Raw genomic sequence first — 24,623 nt, forward strand, 5'->3', positions numbered from 1 at the left:
TCTAGGAATGTACAGTGAGGTAACCCAGGGAAATTAGCATTGTACACACACACACTGATATTAACATTGTCTGCAAAGCATTGTATTGTTCTGGTCAGTGAATGCTGTGTTGTAAGAGACTTGTTACTTTTTTCCCCAATAAGATCATGTTTTGGCATCACAGAAAAGTGTGTGCTTCATAATCAGATACTATAAACTGCAGATTACAGGTGACTGTCTACAGCATTGATCATGAAAGTGATATAGTGACAGGGCCAGGAAGCCAGGCACTAGGACCTGCAGCACTCCTCAGCTAAAAGGAGGCACTGGCACTGGGACTCTTCTGACTATAACTTTTCAGAACGGTCAATTTCCAAACAAGTACAAGAGGCTGAGTGGATTGTCTTCACTCAATGAGAACGTACTGGGCATTTTGAGACCTGACTCGTGGAGATAAACCTGTGGAATAACACACACACTGGAATATAGCTCAGTATTGGTTGGGACATCCACTTGTGAAGAGGTAGGAGACTTTACACAAGTTCAGCCACTCTGCTGGTGTGTTGTAAAGCCACATTGGGAAACATACTTACTCATACATTGTGTCAAAAGAAAAGGTCGAAAATTATTTGACCTGAGCTTTTCATAGAAAAAAAACATTGCTATAGAACATAGAATTAGTTGAACAGCATACTTGTAACAAGATAAAGCTCTTGCAATTAGTCAAATACCTTCATCTTCTGTGTACCAAATCAATAAATTACATCTTTATGATTGTACTTGCTTGCATGCCAAAACTTTCTCTGTCAGTGGTCTGGTCTCCCTGAAGTGACTGGGAGAGGGTACCATTTTTTTTTTTAAATAGCCACCTAGCTCATTCATAGACCATCTATTCACGAGGCTGTTTGCTGGCTGAGAACAGCTGTCCAACTCTCTGACAGAGCCCTGAAGCTCTTTCTAAATGCAAATACGCCTCACATGCAATATAGTTTTGGAAGCATATGGAACTTAACTTGTATACCAAAAAACTGTTGGCTGCAACTGTGTTAAAACTGGTTAAAACAGTGTACAGTAAGTACAGTTTTGTATTTGTCAAAATATTGATGTGATATGAAGACAGAGGGCTTCATGCTTTTAGAACCGTAAAACAATTGAGAATCGAATCACGTTTTCGATGGAGTATTTGGCTGTTTTGGCAGCCAGAGCCAAACGCCTCTGAACATAACATGTAAGGACGTTGGCTCTTATAGTAAATTCTTACGTAGGTGTTTCAGCCCCGTACTGGCCTTCACCAGGCTGCCTGGTTGAGGGCTCAGCAGAGAGGTGGTAGAGGTACAGATCGAAGCCCATGGTTGAATGGGATGCTACCATCTCATCTTTTCCCTCAGGGAGAGTTGTCACTCATAGCCCAGCCTCGAAACCCAGCCTCAGGCTCCTCAGGTTACAGCAGTACTCAGATACCCACTACTCTCTCTCTCTCTCTTCTCTATGGACTGCTAGGCACTACTCCCAAAGCTAGTCATTTTCTGCTTTGTTTTCTTTCTATTCAATTTAATTTATTCAGTTAGCAATTCAAATTTTATAGACTTTAACATTTATGCTCAGACATTCATTTCACGTGTTATCGCCACTCAAAGGAATTGTTGAGATACACTGAGGTATCCCCCCAAGGCCTATATTCACTCCCCTTCAAAGAGCTGTCACTCAAATGGCACTTACATAGAGATCACAGAGTTAGTTGTTTTGGAGTGAGAGGAGGGAATGGAGGGTGCCAAACGACAAATGGAATTGACCCCTATTGTGGAAGTCTGAGAGGCTGCCGGAAACAAGAGAGCAGCTGTACTAAATGTTTACCTCTCTGCAGTGCTCAAATGTCCTGCACTCTAAAGAATGCTGAGTTAAAAACAACCCAATTTGGGTAAATATTGAACACACGTTGGGTTATTTTGACCCTGCCAGTTGGGTAACAAACAACCAGTTGTTTTCTTTAAGTTGGGTTGTTGATGCTGGGTTATTGAGCTTTATACAACAAGTGGATCTAATCCTGAATGCTGATTGGTTAAAACCACATTCCAGCCGGTGTCTAGTCCACAAGTTACCACCGGCTAAATCTATGACATTAAAATGTCTATTTACTCTGTTCCATCTGACCGCGCAGTCCACTGTCTCATCAGCCCAGCCACACACTTTATCTCCACTATAAAAAGCATCTAGACATTATCTCACATTTCTTTTATACTAACATTTAGTTTTCAACAGCGGAGATTTGTGTAAACCTTGATGTCTGTCTCTCCAACATTTGCAACATTGTTTCAATATTCAAATTCGATCCCCAGCTGTCCCATAGTAAGGAACGTGTCGGGATGAGACAGACAAGCAGGCAGGTAGCGTTTCTCAGTCAGTCAAAATCATGAATAAGCTGGCATAATTTTTATGGATATATACAAAAAAGGTAAAACAAAACTCAGTGCAGCTAGTTTGCAGTCTTTCCAGCTTCAGTTTGAAGTGATTGTGATAGCTGTTGTTGGCTAGCTTCTCTGAGCAACAGTGTGTCAATAGGAGTGAGCACGTATGCCAGGCGAAATCACATCTCATTAGCTCATTGTTATGGATGTATCCAAATAAATGTCACTAGAGAACAGCTTGAAGAAATACAAATGCGGCTACTTTGCTGTTATTCTGACTGCACTTTTTGAAGTGACTGTAAGTAAGCCGTAGTCGCGTCCATAGATGAAGAACAAAAAGACTGAATGACTGGGTAGCATCTCTAGCAACTGAACCGATTGAACGAACGACCAGCCGGCTTGGGTAGCAACCCTATATTTGTGTCGGGACGATATGTTGTGGAAGGATGAAATAGTATGAATAAATTTAATAAAAGTGATAATGCCCACAAAGCCAGTGTTTGAAGGATATATATTGGCACGGCTTCGTCTCGGGCCTAACAGCACCCGTGCCAATATATCCTCTAAACACCGGCTTCTCAGACATCATCACTTTCCACCTGGTCATATCAGAAAGACTGGAGGCGTGGCTTTCAGATAGGTATTGTTGGCCATCCGTGAGAGTAAATGTAATTCCTGTTCATCATGTTGTTTGTACAGCGTAAATTATTTTTGCACATAAGATATTTTAATATACAATTAATAGCGTTATTATTTAAATATCATAACAAAGTGGTAACTATCACAGCATTGGGATACACACAGGCACTTGTGGAAATAAACTTGTGTGCTTGCTGGATTCCAAATAAACACAGATACATTTCGGGATATTTGTAACGGGTGGGCCTCAACTATACAGCACACAACATACAGATGTTTAATTTCGCAAGAGCTAGACAGCACACAACTTACAGATGTTTAATTCGCAAGAGCTAGACGAACTGTATGCAGTTCATCAGACCAGAGATACTTTCCTTCTTATCACACTCATCATCATCCCTTCTCTCAGCAGAGGCTGTCAACACAGAAAATGTAACAATAGCAAATTCCATGCATCGTCTGAATGGGAGATGGGCACTGTATCAGTGCTATTATCAGTGCTAATAAGGGAAAACACTCCCTAAACTTCCTGCATTTTCCTGCTCTTGGGGTCTGTGCAAATCGAATTTACTTCCAAATCTTACCTGTACACACAAGCAAGTTCTTTTGTGGCTTAAATACAATACTTTTCCAGCCCAATCGCCATTCGGCCACTCCTTTTTGAGTCTCTTATCCTGAGGTATTACGTGAGGTGTTTGGTTTTAGGGAAGGTGTTTTACAGTGGTTCGTCTCACCTGATACAGTATGTGTCTCAGAGTTGACACTGTGAAGGGCTTGAAAACAGGTCCCTAGGGACAGATAATCCTTCTCTGCTTGCTGGAGGGGTTTCATGGTGCGAACCAAAGCCCCCAAGCTTTCCTCTGGCTGATCTCCAGGATTACTAGTAGAAGAACAAACAGGAGAGGGCACAGGGAAGAAATATTAGATTTATATTATATATTAGAGCATACTTGTACATGTGTGAAACAGGACAAATCTAAGCACCCCTATTTGACTGCTGGCCCGCTATCTTTACTCCTCTTTTGTCTTTCCTCATCTGGTATGAGCTGAGCTGCATTGCTTGCGGTGTTGCAGTGCACTCAGGGAGTCTACAGCTATTTGACCCCATGGTCCGGTTCATCTGCCAAACAATCTGTTCCACAGGTGGGTGGGTAGGTGGGTGGGCCTGGACTCCCAGACATGAGATCTCCCTACTCAATAAAGTAATATGCTTCAGAGCATGAGGCGTTTTCAATCAAAAGTGAATATAAGATTGTATTTATACTGCAAATCTATTCCATCTATATCACAGATTGCAAATGTCACATTTGCTTAACTTTCTTTTAGTTTCAGTAAATGTCATTACTGCCAAACAAGAATGAACCCGATTTAAATCATATTATGAAAAACACATTGAAGTGAACCCTTCAAAACACCATATTTTGAAGACATAAATCTACAGCACTAGAATGCCTGGCCACACTTTAGTCTACATAACACAAATCTTTTACCTGAGTCTACCACTGTAATAACTGACCCTGTATCAAGCCAGTAGGTGCAGTTGTGGGAGCACAAAAACTGTAATTATGATTATGGAAATCAAAAGAGAAAGTCTAAGTAAAGCACAAAAGAGCAAAGAGATCTGTAGCAGACCCAGTATGTGTTGCATTGGGTTGAGGAGAACCATAGACATAGATGTTACTTTGCTTTCATACAGTCACATCCCAATTTATTGGCCCTCTTGATAAAGATGAGATCAAATAAAAGAAAGAATACAAATACTGAGCTATCGCATGCTCATAAAAATGGTATTATGTTATACTATACTGTTCAGAGAAAGAGATTTTGGTTAATAACAAGTGACACAAAAAAGTCTGTAAAATATAGGTCTCAAAATTATTGGCAGCACTGTTTTCAATATCAGCACGGCACTGAGCCTTTTTTCTAAAAGGTTTTATGAGATTATAGAACACATTGGCAGGAAGGAATCTTAGTCCCTTCCTCCATATAGAATATTTCCAGATCCTTGATATCCTTTGGTCTACGCTTACGGACTGCCCTGTTCAAATTCAAACCACAGGTTTTCAATGGGGTTGAGGTGACCATTGCAAAATGTTGATTTTGGGGTCAATTAACAATTTCTTTGTGGATTTTGTGCTTGGGGTTATTATCTTGCTGGACGATCCACTTGTGGCCAAGTTTCAGCCTCCTGGCAGAGGCAACCTAGCCTGCATAACACCTAATCTGAAGTCCTTCTGACTTCAGAGTCTGGAAAGGCTACTTTGATGTTGTCGGCACAATGCATTGATAATGAAGGGGGCTGTGCTTTTACTGGTTGTTTCTCCTACACACACAGCCACACACAGCCCCTGGGCGCTGTCCATACCCCGAAATGGAGGTGAGGAGCATGGTTAAAAGAAATTGCAGTACATATTCTGCTGTTCTATCACACATGCAATGATGTCCAAGGGGGGGGAAAAGTGTTTGTTGTTGTAATATCCCAAGTGTACATGTCAGTTTCACCATTAAGAATTCCAGCTTTAACAAGGGTCCCAGGACCAGTGGAAGAAAAATAGGCCCATAACATCATATTTTATAGTAGGCATGAAGTTGTCTTCTGTATATGCATGCTTCTTTCGACGCCAAACCCACCACTGATCTGTGGGGTCAAAGACCTCTATTTTTGTGTCCTCTGACCATAGCATCGGTTCCAATCCTAGTGCCAATGCCATTTAGCAAACTCCAGGCATTTTTTTCTGGCAACCCTTCCAAACAGTCTATTGAGACGGAGGTGGTGTCTAATTGTAGATTTGGAGACCCGGAGAATTGTAATTTGCCAAGTCTGGCCCTTAGATTTGTTTTTGCCTCCCGATCCATCTTCCTCACTGTGCATGGGGACAAGATACACTTGCGTCCAATACCAGGCATGTTTACCACTGTTCCACTGGTTTAAAAAGTCTTAATTGTTGCCCTAGTAGTGTTTTTTTAAGCAATTTTTTTGCACTCATTACCTGAGTAATGAAGGTCAACAACCTTTGTCTCTTTTCATTTGTGATGGATGACAAAGGGATTTTACATGCGTGTTACCTAATTTTTATATCCCAGTGAAACAGGAAGCCATGGAAGGCCAAAATACAGTTCCTTAAAATGAGAATAACTTGAAAAAGTATCCTGTTAATGCAGATAAAAAATGTATATTTTTGTCCCCCACAATGACATCGGGGAGGGGACTGTGGATCTGTCTCTGTCCGTTAATACGTCAGTTCGTACATTAGTCACACGTGATCTCTCAGACAGAACTGGCCCGATTTTGACGAAACTTGGATGAATGATGCATTTTGCCATAGAGATCCGGCATTTACAAAATGACACTGATTGTTCAGATGGTGGCGCTATAATTAAGCAATAAGGCCTGAGGGGGTGTGGTATATGGCCAATATACCAAGGCTAAGGGCTGTTCTTATGCACGACTCAACGCGGAGAGCCTGGATACAATTTTAGCCGTGGTATATTTGCCATATACCACAAACCCCAGAGGTGCCTTATTGCTATTATAAACTGGTTACCAATGTATTTAGAAAAGTAAAAATACATGTTTTGTCATATCCGTGGGAAACAGTCTGATATACCACGGTTTTCAACCAATCAACATTCAGAGCTCGAACCACCCAGTTACTCTTCTGGGACCGAATGACCGATCGGCACAAAACTTGATATGTGTCATCTATGGACAAAGGTCTCTCATGTCAATATTTTACAGACTGGTACCTAAAACAACATAGCCGCTATTGATCAATAAACATTCACATGGGAGTGGTCTTGCACATTAATACAAAAATCTGTCTAAGATATTCATATTGTAGAAAGATTTGGTGCACATTTTTGCAAACACTGTCAAGACTCAACATATGCAAGGACATTCATATTGACCTCATGGTGGCGCTATAAAGGGCACATGTTTATATCTCTTGATCTGTTTGACCCTGTTGATTTGAGTGATTCAATTTGGCACACATGCCCAGGGATACAGTGCATTCGGAAAGTATTCAGACCCCTTCACTTTTTCCACATTCTGTTACATTACAGCCTTATTCTAAAATGGATTAAAAAAATACAAAAATACCTCATCAATCACACACAATACCCCACAATGACAAAGCAAAAACAGGTTTTTAGAAATTTTTGCAAATGTATTAAAAATGTAAAAAATATCCAAAAGCCACTTCTGCATTGTCTTGGCTGTGAGTTTAGGATTGTTGTCCTGTTGGAAGGTGAACATTCGCCCCAGTCTGAGGTCCTGAGCGCTCTGGAGCAGGTTTTTATCAAAGATCTCTCTGTACTTTGCTCTGTTTATCTTTCCCTCAATCCTGACTAGTCTCCCAGTCCCTGCTGCTGAAAAACATCCCCACAGCATAATGCTGCCATTGCCATGCTTCACCATAGGGATGGTGTCATGTTTTCTCCAGACGTAACGCTTGGCATTCAGGCCAAAGAGTTCAATCTTGGTTTCAGACCAGAGAATCTTGTTTCCCATGGTCTGAGAGTCTTTAGGTGCCTCCAAGAAGGTTGTCACATGCCTTTTACTGAGGAGTGGCTTCCGTCTGGCCACTCTACCCAAAAAGGCCTGATTGGGGGAGTGCTGCAATGATGGTTGTCCTTCTGGAAGGTTCTCCCATCTCTACAGAAGAGCATTGGAGCTCTGTCAGAGTGACTATCGGGTTCTTAGTCACCTCCCTGACCAAGGCCCTTCTTCCGTGATTGCTCAATTAGGAAGAGTCTTGATGGTTCCAAACTTCTTCCATTTTAGAATGATAGAAGCCACTGTGGTCTTGGGGACCTTCAATGCTGCTGAAATCTTTTGGTACCTTTCCCCAGATTTGTGACTTCACACAATCCTGTCTCGGAGCTCTACGCACAATTCCTTCAACCTCATGGGTTGGTTTCTGCACATGCACTGACAACTGTGGGACCTTATATAGACATGTGTGTGCCTTTCCAAATCATGTTCAATCAATTGCATTTACCACAGGTGAACTCCAATCAACTTGTAGAAAAATCTCAAGGATGATCAATGGAAACAGGTTGCACCTGAGCTCAGTTCCGAGTCTCATGGCAAAGGGTCTGAATACTTATGTAAAAACGGTTTTCGTATTTTTTTTTTACATAATTTTAAATGTAATTTAATACATTTCAGAATAAGGCTGTAACGTAACAAAATGTGGAAAAAGTCAAGGGGTCTGAATACTTTCCGAATGCACTGTATGTATATTTAGGCATACAGTTGAAGTCGGAAGTTTACATACACTCAGTATGGAGTCAATAAAACTCATTTTTCAACCACTCCACAAGTTTCTTGTTAAAAAACTGTAGTTTTGGTAAGTCGGTTAGGACATCTACTTTGTGCATGACACATGTAATTTTTCCAACAATTGTTTACAGACAAATTATTTCACTTATAATTAACTGTATCACAATTCCAGTGGGTTAGACGTTTGCCTTTAAACAGCTTGGAAATTCCAGAAAATTATGTCATGGCTTTAGAAGCTTCAGATAGGCTAACTGACATCATTTGAATCCATTGGAGGTGTACCTGTGGATGTATTTCAAGGCCTATGTTCAAACTCATTGCCTCTTTGCTTGACATCATGGGAAAATCAAAAGAAATCAGCCAAGACCTCAGAAAGAAAATTCTAGACCTCCACAAGTCTAGTTCATCCTTGGTAGCAATTTCCAAACATCTGAAGGTACCACGTTCATCTGTACAAACAAGAGTATGCAAGTATAAACACCATGGGACCACGCAGCCGTTATACCGCTGAAGAATGAGACGCATTCTGTCTCCTAGAGATGAACATACTTTGGTGCGAAAGTGCAAATCAATCCCAGAACAACAGCAAAATACCTCGTGAAGATGCTGGAGGCAACAGGTACAAAAGTATCTATATCCACAGTAAAACGGGTCCTATATTGACATAACCTGAAAGGCCGCTCAGCAAGGAAGAAGCCACTGCTCCAAAACCGCCATAAAAAAGCCAGACTATGGTTTGCAACTGCACATGGGGACAAAGATCGTACTTTTTGGAGAAAAGTCCTCTGTTCTGATGAAACAAAAATAGAAATGTTTGGCCATAATGACCATCATTATGTTTGGAGGAAAAAGGGGGAGGCTTCCAAGCCGAAGAACACCATCCCAACAGTGAAGCACGAGGGTGGCAGCATCATGTTGTGGGGGTGCTTTGCTGCAGGAGGGACTGGTGCATTTCACAAAATATATGGCATCATGAGGGAGGAAAATTGCGTGGATAAATTGAAGCAACATCTCAAGACATCAGTCAGGAAGTTAAAGCTTGGTCGCAAATGGGTATTCCAATTGGACAATGACCCCAAGCATACTTACAAAGTTGTGGGAAAATGAAGGACAACAAAGTCAAGGTATTGGAGTGGCCATCACAAAGCACTGACCTCAATCCCATAAAAAACTGTGTGGGCAGGACTGAAAAAGCGTGTGTGAGCAAGGAGGCCTACAAACCTGACTCAGTTACACCAGCTCTGTCAACAGGAATAGGACAAAATTCACCCAACTTATTGTGGGAAGCTTGTGGAAGGCTACCCGAAACGTTTGACCCAAGTTAAACAATTTAAAGGCAATGCTACCAAATATTAATTGAGTGTATGTAAACTTCTGACCCACTGCGAATGTGATGAAAGAAATAAAAGCTGAAATAAATCTATCTCTCTGCTATTATATATACAAGTATATATTCAAGTTCTCTATTATATATACAAGTTCTCTCATGTCACCCTGCTCGTCCGCACACTCCACTGGCTTCCAGGTGAAGCTCGCATCTGCTACAAGACCATGGTGCTTGCCTACGGAGCTGTGAGAGGAACGGCACCTCCGTACCGTCAGGCTCTGATCAGTCCCTACACCCAAACAAGGGCACTGCGTTCATCCACCTCTGGCCTGCTGGCCCCCCTACCTCTGCGGAAGTACAGTTCCCGCTCAGCCCAGTCAAAACTGTTCGCTGCTCTGGCACCCCAATGGTGGAACAAGCTCCCTCACGACGCCAGGACAGCGGAGTCAATCACCACCTTCCGGAGACACCTGAAACCCCACCTCTTTAAGGAATACCTGGGATAGGATAAAGTAATCCTTCTAACCCCCCCCCCCCCAAAAAAAAAAAGATATAGATGTACTATTGTAAAGTGGTTGTTCCACTGGATATCATAAGGTGAATGCACCAATTTGTAAGTCGCTCTGGATAAGAGCGTCTGCTAAATGACGTAAATGTACATTTAATTATTCTGACATTTCACATTCTTAAAATAAAGTGGTGATCCTAACTGACCTAAGACAGGGAATCTTTACTAGGATTAAATGTCAGGAATTGTGAAAAACTGAGTTTAAATGTATTTGGTTAAGGTGTATGTAAACTTCCGACTTCAACAGTGCATGTAGATCTACTATGCAATTTGTTTCGACATTTGTCATTTTTGTTAATAAACCCTACCCTTTAAAGCTGGAATCCTCAATGGTGAAACTGTCATGTCCGTTTGGGATAAGAAGAAGTTGAAGAAGAAGTTACTGGATACAAGAAATATTGAAGAATTACTGGATACTGGATACAAGAAATACAAGAAATATAGTTTTTTGTCCCTCAGACATCATTGCACGCGTGATAGAACAGCAGAATATGTACTGCTAATTGTTTTACCACACTGCTCAACGCCCACACCTCCGTTTCGTCCACAAAACAAAGACAATAACAAAGGTGCTGGGGCGGACAGTTGCACGGTTTCCCCTAATGCAGAATCCATCTTTATTCCTCATGGAAAAACCATTACAATAACATTGGACAAGTTAGCCTCTTAAGGTAGTGCAGAATGATTTGAAGCGCAGACTCTGTACCTAACCTCTACATTCTCTGTAGACAATAAGACCCGTGGTCCCATGTGGCTCAGTTGGTAGAGCATGGTGTTTGCAATGCCAGGGTTGTGGGTTTGATTCCCATGGGGGACCAGTATGAAAAAAAAAAAATGAAAAAAAAAAAATGTATGAAATATATGCATTCACTACTGTAAGTCACTCTGGATAATAGCGTCTGCTAAATGACTGAAATGTAAGACCCACTTGATGGAATAGTTCATTTAATAATGATCAACAAGGGGTAGGTGGGAAGGCAATGAAGTGTTGAACCATCCCTGGTTGCACATTAACTCCAAGCTGTGTATGTCACAATGACGTGAGTCTCAATTATTACTCTAAATCGGAATTCAATGTCTCAGGTAGTCAGTTCCTTTGTCCAAAGGCAAACATTTGTCATTTGATTTTTGGGTGAACCTTGCAAGATGATTGGCCATGTCCGGATACCCTTACTTGTATCCTAAATAGAAGGCTATTTGGAAATGCGAAAATAGAACATTTTGTAGTATGTGAAACATCGAAAACTGAGCAGTGTTGGGAAAGCTACTCTGAAAATATAGTTTACCAAGCTACCAATTACTTCAAACTGGAAGAAGTTAAGCTACATTTAATCTACCCTTAAGAAAAATAGAGTTTACTTAACTAAATGTACTTTGAAAAAATAGTTCACTACTTACAAATTACTTGGTGAAAATGTGTAAATCTGAAATGTCATAGACTACAAATTGCAAGGACAGATCACTTTGGCGTCATATGTTAACATAATGTGTTATTTAGCCTATTAAACACACAAATTATGTTTCAAGGGAGAAATAGGCAGATCTGGTGCCTAAAAAGAAAGGAAATTATTGCCTACTTCACCCATAGTTTGTTTTCTTTTTACAAAAAAAGTAGAGTGTAGTTTGAGTAGTTAGCTACACTGCTACATGGAAAAACAGTAATCAACTACTGAACACACTACCTAGATTTGAATTTAGTTCAACTACCACCAATCTACTGCAAAATGTATACTGAACCAAAATATGAATGCAAGAAGAAACAATTTCAATGATTTTACTGAGTTACAGTTCATATAAAGAAATCAGTCAACTGAAATAAATTCATTAGGCCCAAATCTATGGATATCACATGACTGGGAATACAGATATGCATCTGTTGGTCACAGATACCTTAAAAAAAGGTAGGGGTGTAGATCAGAAAACCATTCAGTATCTGGTGTGACCACAATTTTCTTCATGCAGCGCCACACATCTCCTCCGCATAGAGTTGATCAGGCTGTTGATTGTGGCCTGTGGAATGTTGCCCCTTCACTTCAATGACTGTCCGAAGTTGCTAGATATTGGCGGGAACTGGAACACGCTGTCATAAATGTTGATCCAGAGAATCCCAAACGTGCTCAATGGGTGACATGTCTGGTAAGTATGCAGACTGTGGAAGAACTGGGACATTTTCAGCTTCCAGGAATTGTTTACAGATCCTTGCAACATTATCATGCTGAAACATGGGGTGAGGGTGGCAGATGAATGGCATGACAATGAGCCTCCAGGATCTCGTCACGGTATATCTGTGCATTCAAATTTCCAGTGATAAAATGCAATTGTGTTCATTGTCCGTAGCTTATGCCTTCCCATAGCATAACCCCACCGCCACAATGGGGCACTCTGTTCACAACTTTGTCATCAGCAAACCGCTCGCCCACACGACTTCATACACGTGGTCTGCGGTTGTGAGGCCGATTTGACACACTGCCAAATTCTGTAAAATGACGTTGGAGACAGCTTATGATAGAAAAATGTAATATTAAATTATCTGGCAACAGCTCTGGTGGACATTCCTGCAGTCAGTATGCCAATTGCACGCTCCCTCAAAACTTGAGACATCTGCAGCATTGTGTTGTGTGACAAAACTGAACATTTTAGAGTGGTCTTTTATTGTCCCAAGCACAAGGTGCACCTGTATAATGATCATGCTGTTTAATCAGCTTCTTGATATGCCACATCTGTCAGGTGGATGGATTATCTTGGTAAAGGAGAAATGCTCACTAACAGGGTGTAAAAAAATTGGTGCAAAAATTTGGAGAGAAATAAGCTTTTTGTGGATATGGAAAAAATGTGGGATCTTTTATTTCAGATCATGAAACATGGGACCAACACTTTTCATGTTGCGTTTATATTTTTGTTCATTGTGGTTAAATTACTATTTGATCTACATGTTGTTCACTACTCCCCAACACTGAAACTGAGTATGCTTTAAATGCAAGGATGTCATTCTAATTAAAATGTTTAATCTAGTATGAATTCGCTGCATGCTATTGAGAAGGAGAATCCTGATATCCAGCTGTTGCGCCTTACCAAATGAACGAATGGCGGGAAACAATTGCTCATTAGATGACGCATTCTCAGAATGGGCGAGCCTAGTAGGTTGATATTTGTTACTTACTGCATACATTTTTAGTAAAGTACATTCTAAATAGACCTTGGAATGATGAGTGCACAGTAAGACGTTTTAGTATGTAGTAGGCAAGACAGAATTCAGTCAATGTCACTGACAGTTGGAGGCTGGATATTTTTTCTCTAGAGGGTAAGATGTTTCTTCTAGTCTGTTGGCAGCTTTTCCTATACGAGTCAGATGGATGGATACACTACACAGCCTCTAACGCCGTTACATGGAGAGGTCCCTCTTAAGAACCCTGAGCCCAGACTGGTGAAGGAGGGTCAGTGCATGTGAAATAACACACACCAGAGAAAATGTTGTATATCACAAGCGTTAAGTCAAGTTTATTTTACTTGCGGAGGGGCAATCATCTCTGATATTCTGCGTGACTAGATTTATGTATGCCATCTAAACTTGGGATCTAATTTCAATATTTAGAGGAACCGCAGACAGTTGTATACAGTGCCAAGGGACATAATGTAAATCTGAACATCTGCTCAGATGATCTGCCCTTTGCAAAGTTACAACAGGGCCACGATTGCTCACTTCATTGCCCCTCACTAATGTGATCTCTACCCAAGAACCGGAAACGTGAGAGGGCCACACAGCATGAAGGTACTGAAGCTCATGCTTTTTTTTGGGGGGGGGGCTCTTGGCTTACCTTTGAAATAGAGCAGTGCCATTTAACACATTCTGCAACTCTGGGGGCGAAAGACCATAACAAGCATAATGCTTTCATCCTGACATGCCTAGCAGTCATAAAGCAACATGCAATCTGAGGCAGAGGCTTTGAACCCCGCATACTGAATGACAAGTAAAGCCACAGATACACACAAACCGATGAAACAAATGTGTAAACAGACAGAGCCTCCATAATTTCACAGCAAAACATTGTGAGCTAGATGGACTTGAATGAGCCAAAAGTGGCCTCCTGGCTGCCATTGGTCCAAGCTAAACACTGTACAATGCATTATTGGCTGTGAGATGCACTCAAATGCGTTCGCTTCAATGTTTTGTAGGGTATGCCAGATGTGAGGTCTGTATCAAAATATTTTTTCATAGACACATTTATTCTCTAGCTACATCAAAGTATATGTTATTTCGGTGGCCAGGTGTGGATGCTTTGGGACAGACTACGATCAAGGTAAAATCATCATCCCAAGTCTTGATACATTGGTCACGCATAATGTTTAAGGCCTTGTGATAATCTGTCCTATAATAGCTGAATTGGTCCTTTGTGTCTGTGAACTGTAATGTTAACCCAGGAACACAATTTTATCCTATCCCTATTTGCCTTTTCTAGGCCTACTTCGTGGACATCACTTCATTGGAATGATATGAGATCAGTGCTATTCCTGCTAAGACTCTTTCCATTAGGTTAAATTGGATCACATCGACCAATTCAGGTCGACAAAATATTTCAGGCTCTTTGTTTAAGTGAGCAGAACAATGTGCTAGACAATTGCTACAATGTTGCTTACCAACACCTCTCCGACCCAGGGATCGGGATCGGACAGGAAGACATCATATTGAATGGAGAAATCAATACCGATCTTTGAATCTTTACCATCTAGTTTTAATATATCATTTACAGGGGAAAAACAAAGACTTTCAGGCGTTTTGCTCAGTATTATTTTGTGCTGTTTGTAGTTCACAGAAATGGCTGTCGTCTTTTTGACAGATGTGTTTAAGTGAGGCTAATGTGTATAAAGTGACAGTGTGTACAGAGACAAGGGTCCGCTGTGTTCCCTCCAGGCACAGAGACCAAACACAGCCATCAGTGACTAATGAAACTGTCCTAGTTAAACTCCAGTTCCATACAAGTTTATGGTACCTTCCTGCTTGAACTTTTTTCTGTCTTGGTGAATTATGTTTTTAACACTGAAACATTTAAGGACGAATGGCGGAAGGAAAGATAAAAGTGTTTATTCTGATGTCTCATTTTTTTTTTGGGGGGGGGGGGGGGGGTCTACCGGATTCTCAATATTTCATCAAACTTTTATTTTATTGCAGAAATCACAACAGCAGAATGCAGGCCTGTTTCACTGGCTGAGACACCTCTACATTCTCTTTCCAGACATTTCTAAACACCCTCTTTGCAGGAATTTCTAACACACGCTCTGCACATTATCTTCAGGTAGACACAACCCCTTTACAATCCCATTTGTTGATTTTGGGTTCTTGGTATTCTGAATGGAATAGTAAGTGATGGGTCAATCTGTGAGATCAGCAGATGCATTGGACTACATCCCACTTCCACAACACAACAGCCAGAGCCAGTGTGCTGGAACACAGAGCCGTCCTGCAGTTGATTACTACAGGTCCTCTTTGGCTTTCAGCAGGCCTAGACGCCAGCCTCTTTCCTTCACTCTCACACATCTGCAGTGAATCAAAACAGCCTGCCAATTTCACTCTTTGGAATTGTCATATTTTAGATGATTTCCCACAAAGTTATCACGTGATAACAGTAATACATCCTTTTCCCCCAACTAGATCAAACAAGAATGTGGTCAAGAAAATGGGAAACAGTATGCTTCAATTGCATGCTATTATACTTCTTAGAATGTTCACGCTCAATAATTCCCAACTCCTGGACAAGCTGGAGCGGGTCTAAATGCAGCCGTCCAAATCAGGGCTTCAGTTGAGCTAATGTGTTTTGCATCAACTCCTTAAAGGTGAAACCTTCTACTGTATGACAACATACCATTCTTGCTTGAAATTCATCCTTATCATCTCCCGCTAAATACATTTTCTGAGATGACCCAGGACCAACACAGTCATAGGATGATCTAATACCTACAGTGAGTATAATAAGTACTCACCCCCTTGGATTGTTTCACTATTTTCATTGTAGAATAATAGTGAAGACATCAAAACTATGAAATAACACATAAGGAATCATGTAGTAACCAACTGGCAGCTTCATTAAATAGTACCCTAAAAACACCAGTCTCAACGTCAAAAGTGAAAAGACGACTCCGGGATGCTGGCCTTCTAGGCAGAGTAGCAAAAAAAAGCCATATCTCAGACTGGCCAATAAAAACAAAATATTAAGATGGGCAAAAGAACACAGACACTGGACAGAGGGACTCTGCCTAGAAGGCCAGCATCCCGGAGTCACCTCTTCACTGTTGACCTTGAGACTGGTGTTTTGCGGGTACTATTTAATGAAGCTGCCGGTTGAGGACTTGTGAGGCATCTGTTTCTCAAACTAGACACTCTAATGTACTTGTCCTCTTGCTCAGTTGTGCACCGGGACCTCCCACTCCTCTTTCTATTCTGGTTAGAGCCAGTTTACGCTGTTCTGTGAAGAGAGTAGTACACAGCATTGAATGAGATCTTCAGTTTCTAGCCAATTTCTTGCATGGAATAGCCTTCATTTCTCAGAACAAGAATAGACTGACAAGTTTCAGAAGAAAGTTATTTGTTTCTGGCCATTTTGAGGCTGTAATCGAACCCACAAATGCTGATGATCCAGATACTCAACTTGTCTAAAGGCCTGTTTTATTGCTTCTTTAATTAGCACAACAGTTTTCAGTTCTGCTAACATAATTGCAAAAGGGTTTTCTAATGATCAATTATCCTTTTAAAATGATAAACTTGATAAACTTAGCTAACACAACATGCCATTGGAACACAGGAGTGATGGTTGCTGATAATTGGCCTCTGTACGCCTATGTAGATATTCCATTAAAAATCAGCCGTTTCCAGCTACAATAGTCATTTACAACATGAACAATGTCTGCACTATATTTCTGATCAATTTGATGTTATTTTAATGGACAAAATGTGCTTTTCTTTCAAAAACAAGGACATTTCTTAGTGACCCCAAACTTTTGAATGGTAGTGTAGATTGATTCATTGATTAGGATAACACATTTTTTCTAGCATCTGCTAAACCTTCATGAAGCATTGCAGCATCTCTCTTTGAGTAACTTTGAATAAAGGCAGATAAAAAAAGAGTCTCACGCAGCATAAAACTAGCTACAGTAACTACAGTTATTCTACAATATAAAGACCAAACTAGTCCCAGTATCCATATCTCTCTCCTGTTCTTTGTGCTTGTCCCCCCCAGAACCCTGCTATATCAGGCTCTAGGCCAGCACAATGCTATGCTTCATTCCTGCTGTGAGCAGTTTCGCAAGAATGCCCACGGCAACGCACTGAGCAGCATGTCATTCAAAGCCCAGAGGTGGCCCTCAGATAAAGTCACCGGGGCCAAAGCTCCCTCTACGCCGGACGGCTTTGAATGGGGGCCGGGCAGACAGGCTCAGGTTACCAGAGGCACTGTGTGACTTTTACCATATAAATGAAGCCAACGTTTTCTGGGAGGGGGGAGGGAGGGGGGGGGGCTGTTCCCGTGTGGCAGACGGTGGATTGTCTGTGTCGCCGGGGTCTGGTTGTCAGTCATGCCAGACGGAATTCATTAAATGGACTGACTCCATTAGAGCTAATGAGTTGTAGGTCAGTAGTTGTGGGTGGGCCGCGCTATTCTGAACTAACAGACCATATCGATTACTGGGTGTAATTGCACTTGACAGTGACGCTGCAATTTTTTTTTTGTCATTACATACATGTATATTCAATGTAAACTCGTTAAAAACCACAGTGCCTTCCACAGAGTCTTAAATAATATAGTGGTCATACCTACCCTTGAGGAAGCACAGTTCCCGCTCAGCCCAGTCAAAACTGTTCGCTGCTCAGGCACCCCAATGGTGGAACAAGCTCCCTCACAACGCCAGGACAGCGGAGTCAATCACCACCTTCCGGAGACACCTGAAACCCCACCTCTTTAAGGAATACCTAGGATAGGATAAAGTAATCCTTCTAACCCCCCCCCCCCCCCCTCCCCCTTAAAAGATTTAGATGCACTATTGTAAAGTGGTTGTTCCACTGGATATCATAAGGTGAATGCACCAATTTGTAAGTCGCTCTGGATAAGAGCGTCTGCTAAATGACTTAAATGTAAATGTAAATGTCATGGTACAAAGTAACTGGTCTCAAAGATTCTTGGAAGGTTATGTAACTGAAAACAAGCAGGATGTACCAGATTCTTTCATTTAGAGTTCCATATTAGTTTGGAAAATGTGTCTTTCCCTGAGCGAAAGACAAACAGGGCTATTATATACAGTACAGTACAATTGAATAAAGAGTTCCAAAAGGGTTTCTTCAGCTGTCCCCATAGGAGAACACTTTTTGGTTCTTCTGTGGAAGGTTCTTCAAAGGGTTTTCTTATGTGGCCAGCCTTTCAGGCTCTAGATAGCACCTTTTTTTCTAAGAGTGTTGATATAAATCTGGCAAGGTTCAAGACAATTGAGCTGACACACTATAGGATTTTGTTCTCCCTTCTTCTTCTGGGCCCGTTGGCTGTGACTATGATAGGGGAACTTACAGCTCAAAACTGTATTCTGTAGATATTCTCTGAGTGTATATTACAGGCAGCTCTGCTAAGTTCTTTGCCTCTTCATCCATCCATCCATTTGTCCAACCTCAGGAGAAAGACTGTCTGGTGTGGTGTGTTCTCAATGATTATGTTGGGATGATTCTGTGGATGATACTGTGGGTTCTGGGTGGTTGATTTATAGTAGCAGTCAGACTGTGTGACAGTAACAAGGTGTTGTTGGAGAAGAGCTATTTGGTGAGGAGCTAACTCTTTCTCTCTGCCCAAATGGTTATCCACTGTCCTTACAATGCTGCCTCTGCGAGAGGGGGTAGAGGGATTACACTGGAATGTTTTGGAGATTCCTGGGAGAGCAATACCGAGAGAGAGTTTAGCGTTCTGTTCACAGATCTCTGAGGAAAATGGCTGTTTAATACACTAAGACCCAAATTTTGTTTTTAGTTTTCATATGGGAAACCACACATGGAAACACTAATACAGACAGTATATCACCTCAGCTGCATGTGAGGAATATGTGTTATTATGTCTCACTGTGGATTGATGAAATATATTTATTGAGCACTGTTTTGTTCAAACCTGTGGGTTCCCTACTGTACAATGAATCCCACAGGTCCTGTGTATCACGTGTGTACTGGTATGTAACAAGTATATTACACTGGCGCTCTTTGGCCATCCCTCTCCCACGTCAGTGTGTTTAGAATGGCTTGATGGGCTGCTTTACAAACCCTGTGCATGACTCACCACAGCGCAGAGGGAAAATAATACTGTGGCTACCCCACTTTCCAACCAAGGTTTATGAACACTGAAAGCGTAAGCTGAAGATATACAGCAACTTTTGGTAGGACCATTGAAGTTGGCTTTAGAAATAATTTGTTGTTGTTAAGACCGTGCGCTTTGGTTGCATGCCTTCCTCAGGTTATTTGTGTCTTTCTCTCTTGCCATAGGCAGGTGCCAGAGCCAAGCTGGGGGCCATAGAGAGCCAGACAGACAGTCCTGATGGCAGAAACCTGGAAGGCAGTCTGCTCTGAACACGTGCTCTAGGAGCCCGCCCCGCCAGGGGCCACACTTCACGCGGAAACACTGCACAGGTGAGCTGAACAAGATTTTTTTTTGTTATATTGAATCCAATTCAAATTTTAATAATTTTATTTTCATAAAGCTTTACGTGAGAGAAGTGACATGCAAAAATCAGTTAAGATTTCTGCGCGGGTCACAATCTCAAAAAGGGTCACCTGTTTACAGAGTTTTTCCTAGTCAGGTCACTATAAGAACTCCTGGTGTAGTTAGAATACAACACACTGTAATGCTGCTTTCATTTTTTTTGGTGTAAAATGACGCCGGAGAAGGCTTACGTTCTACGTGTTCATAGGCGATCGAATAAACCCCCACTTCCTTCCATTCTGCTAGCAAACGTGCAACGTTTGGAGTATAAAATCGATGACCTACGCAGAAGATTAAACTACCAACGGGACATTCAAAACTGTAATATCTTATGCTTCACAGAGTCGTGGCTGAATGACGACACTGTCAACATACAGCTGGCTGGTTATACGCTGTTCTGGCAGGATAGAACAGCGGCGGCTGGAAAGACAAGGGGCGGCGGACTATATATTTTTGTAAATAACAGCTGGTGCACGATATCTAAGGAAGTCTCAAGCTATTGCTCGCCTGAAGTAGAGTATCTCATAATAAGCTGTAGACCACACTATCTACCTAGAGAGTTTTCATCTGTATTTTTAGTAGCTGTTTACATACCACCACAGACTGAGGCTGGCACTAAGACAGCATTGAATGAGCTGTATTCCGCCATAAGCAAACAAGAAAATGCTCACTCAGAGGCAACGCTCCTAGTAGCCGGGGACTTTAATGCAGGGAAACTTAAATCTGTTTTACCAAATTTCTATCAGCATGTTAAATGTGCAACCAGAGGGAAAAAAACTCTAGACTACCTCTACTCCACACACAGCTCTCCCTCGCCCTCCATTTGGCAAATCTGACCATAATTCTATCCTCCTAATTCCTGCTTACAAGCACAAATTAAAGCAGGAAGAACCAGTGACAAGATCAATAACAAAGTGGTTAGATGAAGCAGATACTAAGCATTCAGAACTGTTTTGCTAGCAAAGACTAGAATATGTTTCAGGATTCCTCCGATGGCATTGAGGAGTACACCGCATCAGTCACTGACTTCATCAATAAGTGCATCGATGATGTCATCCCCACAGTGACCGTACGTACATACCCCAACCAGAAGCCATGGATTACAGGCAACATCCGCACTGAACTAAAGGCTAGAGCTGCCACTTTCAAGGAGCAGGACTCTAACCCAGAAGCTTATAAGAAATCCCGCTATGTCCTCCGACAAACCATCAAACAGGCAAAGCATCAATACAGGACTAAGATCGAATCATACAACACGGGCTCTGATGCTCGTCGGATGTGGCAGGGCTTGCAAACCATTACAGACAACAAATTGAAGCACAGCCGAGAGCTGCCCAGTAACACAAGCCTACCATACATGCTAAACTACTTCTATGCTCGCTTCGAGGCAAAGAACACTGAAACATGCATGAGAGCACCAGCTGTTCCGGAACACTGTGTGATCAAGCTCTCTGCAGCCGATGTGAGTAAGACCGCCAAACATGTCAACATTCCCCAGACAGATTACCAGGATGTGTACTGCGAGCATGTGCTGACCAACTGGTAAGTTTCTTTACTGACATTTCAAAGCTCTCCTTCTCCGAGTCTGTAATAACATGTTTTAAGCAGACCACCATAGTGCCTGTGCCCAAGAACACTAAGGTAACCTGCCTAAATGACTACTGACCCGTAGCACTCATGTCTGTAGCCATGAAGTGCTTTGAAAGGCTGGTCATGGCGCACATCAACACCTTTATCCCAGAAACCCTAGACCCACTCCATTTTGCATACCGCCCCAACAGATCCACAGAAGATGCAATCTCTATTGCACTCCACACTGCCCTTTCCCACCTGGACAAAAGGAACACCTATGTGAGAATGCTAATCATTGACTACAGCTCAGCGTTCAACACCATAGCGCCGTCAAAGCTCATCAATAAGCTAAGGAACCTGGGACTAAACACCTCCCTCTGCAACTGGATCCTGAACTTCCTGACGGGCCACCCCCAGGTGGTAAGGGTAGGTAACAACACATCTGCCATGCTGATCCTCAACACAGGGACCCCTCAGGGGTGCGTGCTCAATCCCCTCCTGTACTCCCTGTTCACTCATGACTGCACGGCCAGGCACGACTCCAACACGTCTTTAAGTTTGCAGATGACACAACAGTGGTAGGCCTGATCACCGACAGCACCGAGACAGCCTATATGGAGGAGGTCAGAGGCCTGGCCATGTGGTGCAAGGACAACAACCTCTCCCTCAACGTGATCAAAACAAAGGAGATGATTGTGGACTACAGGGAAAAGAAGACTGAGCACGCCCCCATTCTCATCGATGGGGCTGCAGTGGAGCAGGTTGAGAGCTTCACGTTCCTTGGTGTCCACATCACCAACAAACTAACATGGTCCAAGCACACCAAGACAGTCGTGAAGAGGGCATGACAAAACCTTTTCCCCTTAGGAGACTGAAAAGATTTGGCATGGGTCCTCAGATCCTCAAAAGGTTCTACAGCTGCACTATCGAGAGCATCCTGACTGATTGCATCACTGCCTGGTATGACAACTAATCAGCCTCCGACCACAAGGCACTACAGAGGGTAGTGCGAACGGCCCAGTACATCACTGGTGCCAAGCTTCTTGCCATCCGGGACCTCTATACAAGGCAGTGTCAGAGGAAGGCCCTAAAAATTGTCAAAGACTCCAGACACCCTAGTCATAGACTGTTCTCTCTGCTACCGCACGGCAAGCAGTACCGGAGCTCCAAGACGAGGTCCAAGAGGCTTCTAAACAGCTTCCACCCCCAAGCCATAAGACTCCTGAACATCTAATCAAATGGCTACCCTGACTATTTGCATTGTCCCCCCCTCTTTTACGCCGCTGCTACTCTCTGTTGTTATCATCTACGCATAGTCACTTTAATAACTCTACCTACATGTACATAATTAACTAACCGGTGCCCCCGCACATTGACTCTGTACCGGTATCCCCCTGTATATATTCTCATTATTGTTATTTTACTCCTGCTCTTTAATTACTTGTTACTTTTATTTCTTATTCTTATCCATATTTTTTTAAACTGCATTGTTGCTTTGGGGCTCGCATTTCACTGTTGTATTCGGCGAATGTGACTAATAAAAGGTTATTTGATTTTTTTTCAATGCCACCACAAGAGTAAACATGTTTTTCTAGCTGCACAGTATGTATTGTGTAAAGCATATTGTGCGAGCTGCCATTACCAGTAAGCTGACAACGACACAGCTGTTGTTGTATCTCTCAATCCCTGCACAGTACTGCCATCACACTGAGCCCACACTCTAACAACAGTGTCACACATTATAATCCTCAAACTACCTTTCTCTATGGATGAATAGGACAAAGTTCCTCACCTATTTTGAAACCACGTGTCTGTATGCTCTATGATGGAAGAAGCAGAATCCAAAGTCAGTTTCTACAATTCTTGAACAGGATTTGATCCCTAATGTTGATGTCTGTGTGTGTATTTGATCCCTGATGTTGATGTCTGTGTGTGTGTTTGATCCCTGATGTTGACGTCTATGTGTGTGTTTGATCCCGCCAGGTGTGTGTGTCCATGAGGTCGTCCATGCTGGTCCTGCTCCTCATGGTCAGTGCCCAGGCAGTGGCCACCATGGGAGGGGACTTCTGCCCCCCGGTCTCCGCTCAGCAGCAAGGCCCTGCCCCCAAAAGGACCCCTAACTCTGCCCCCACTGTGGATCCCAAACTGTTCACCAAGCGACGCTACCGCTCGCCCCGCGTTCTCTTCAGTGCCCAGCCGCCCGACACTGAGCCCACGGGACGCCAGGGGTCCGGGACCAGCAGGGCAAGGCGCAGGGTTGGTCAGCCGAAGCACCGGGGGGTGTACTCTGTGTGTGAGAGCATCAGCGTCTGGGTAGGCAACAAGACCAAGGCCACGGATATATCTGGCAACGAGGTGGAGGTGCTCCCGGACGTGAACATTAACAACGTGAAGAAGAAGCAGTACTTTTTTGAGACCACGTGCCGTGGCGCGCGGGGAGGCAGCACTGGCTGCCTGGGCATTGATGGGCGACACTGGAACTCCTACTGCACCAACTCGCACACCTTTGTGCGGGCGCTGACTTCCTTCAAAAACCTGGTGGCCTGGAGACTGATCCGCATCAACGTGGCCTGTGTCTGTGTGCTTAGCCGAAAGTCCTGGCGACAGTGACCGTACTCTCACTGGTCATGTGGTCACTTCAGTACTGACGACAGGACCACTAGGTAATATCATCGGGTCACTGCAATACTGCAGTCCCAACCCCCCACCACCTACCCACTGGAGTGCTCTGAGACTCTGCCCCACTACAGCCCTCACCTAGCCGTCTGCACAAAGTAAATTATTGATTATGAGGACTGCAAGTATATAAACCAACCATTTCTTTATCACTTGTTGTTGTTGTTGTTGTTTTGTTGTTGATATTGTTATTTATTAAACACCTCAGTACATGCACTGCATGTTGTTTGGCGTTATTGTCTGGGTGGTGGCTGTCACAGGGACCAATGAACAACAGGCACACTCCTAATGTCAAAAGAAGTGGCTACACTTTTTTTAAACTGTAGAAATGTCTGCTCCATGAGAAAGTGGATGAATAGAAACATACAGCATCATTTTGAGGTCCTTTGGTCAACATTTGGCTCATGGCTTCTCTGAGATGGATCTCTTTTACTTCAGAACAATTTCAGTTCTG

General features: G+C 42.6%; 1 protein-coding gene across 2 annotated transcripts; it reads left to right on the forward strand.

Moving 5' to 3' along the window:
• The first annotated feature begins 354 nt into the window (after positions 1-354).
• On the forward strand, positions 355-24,385 carry ngfb (nerve growth factor b (beta polypeptide)). 2 transcript variants are annotated; one of them, XM_014166102.3, is made up of 3 exons: positions 355-502; positions 19,705-19,848; positions 23,477-24,385. In XM_014166102.3, the coding sequence occupies exon 3, from the start codon at positions 23,489-23,491 to the stop codon at positions 24,101-24,103; it is 615 nt and encodes a 204-aa protein (XP_014021577.1). In that variant the 5' UTR covers positions 355-502; positions 19,705-19,848; positions 23,477-23,488; the 3' UTR covers positions 24,104-24,385. The 2 variants fall into 2 exon arrangements, with proteins under 2 accessions (XP_014021577.1, XP_014021576.1); XM_014166101.3 differs by lacking the exon at positions 355-502 and adding an exon at positions 18,540-19,598.
• Positions 24,386-24,623: the final 238 nt, after the last annotated feature.

The sequence above is a fragment of the Salmo salar genome, chromosome 22, assembly GCF_965601325.2.
Source record: "Salmo salar chromosome 22, fSalSal1, whole genome shotgun sequence".
NCBI classification, from domain to species: domain Eukaryota; kingdom Metazoa; phylum Chordata; class Actinopteri; order Salmoniformes; family Salmonidae; genus Salmo; species Salmo salar.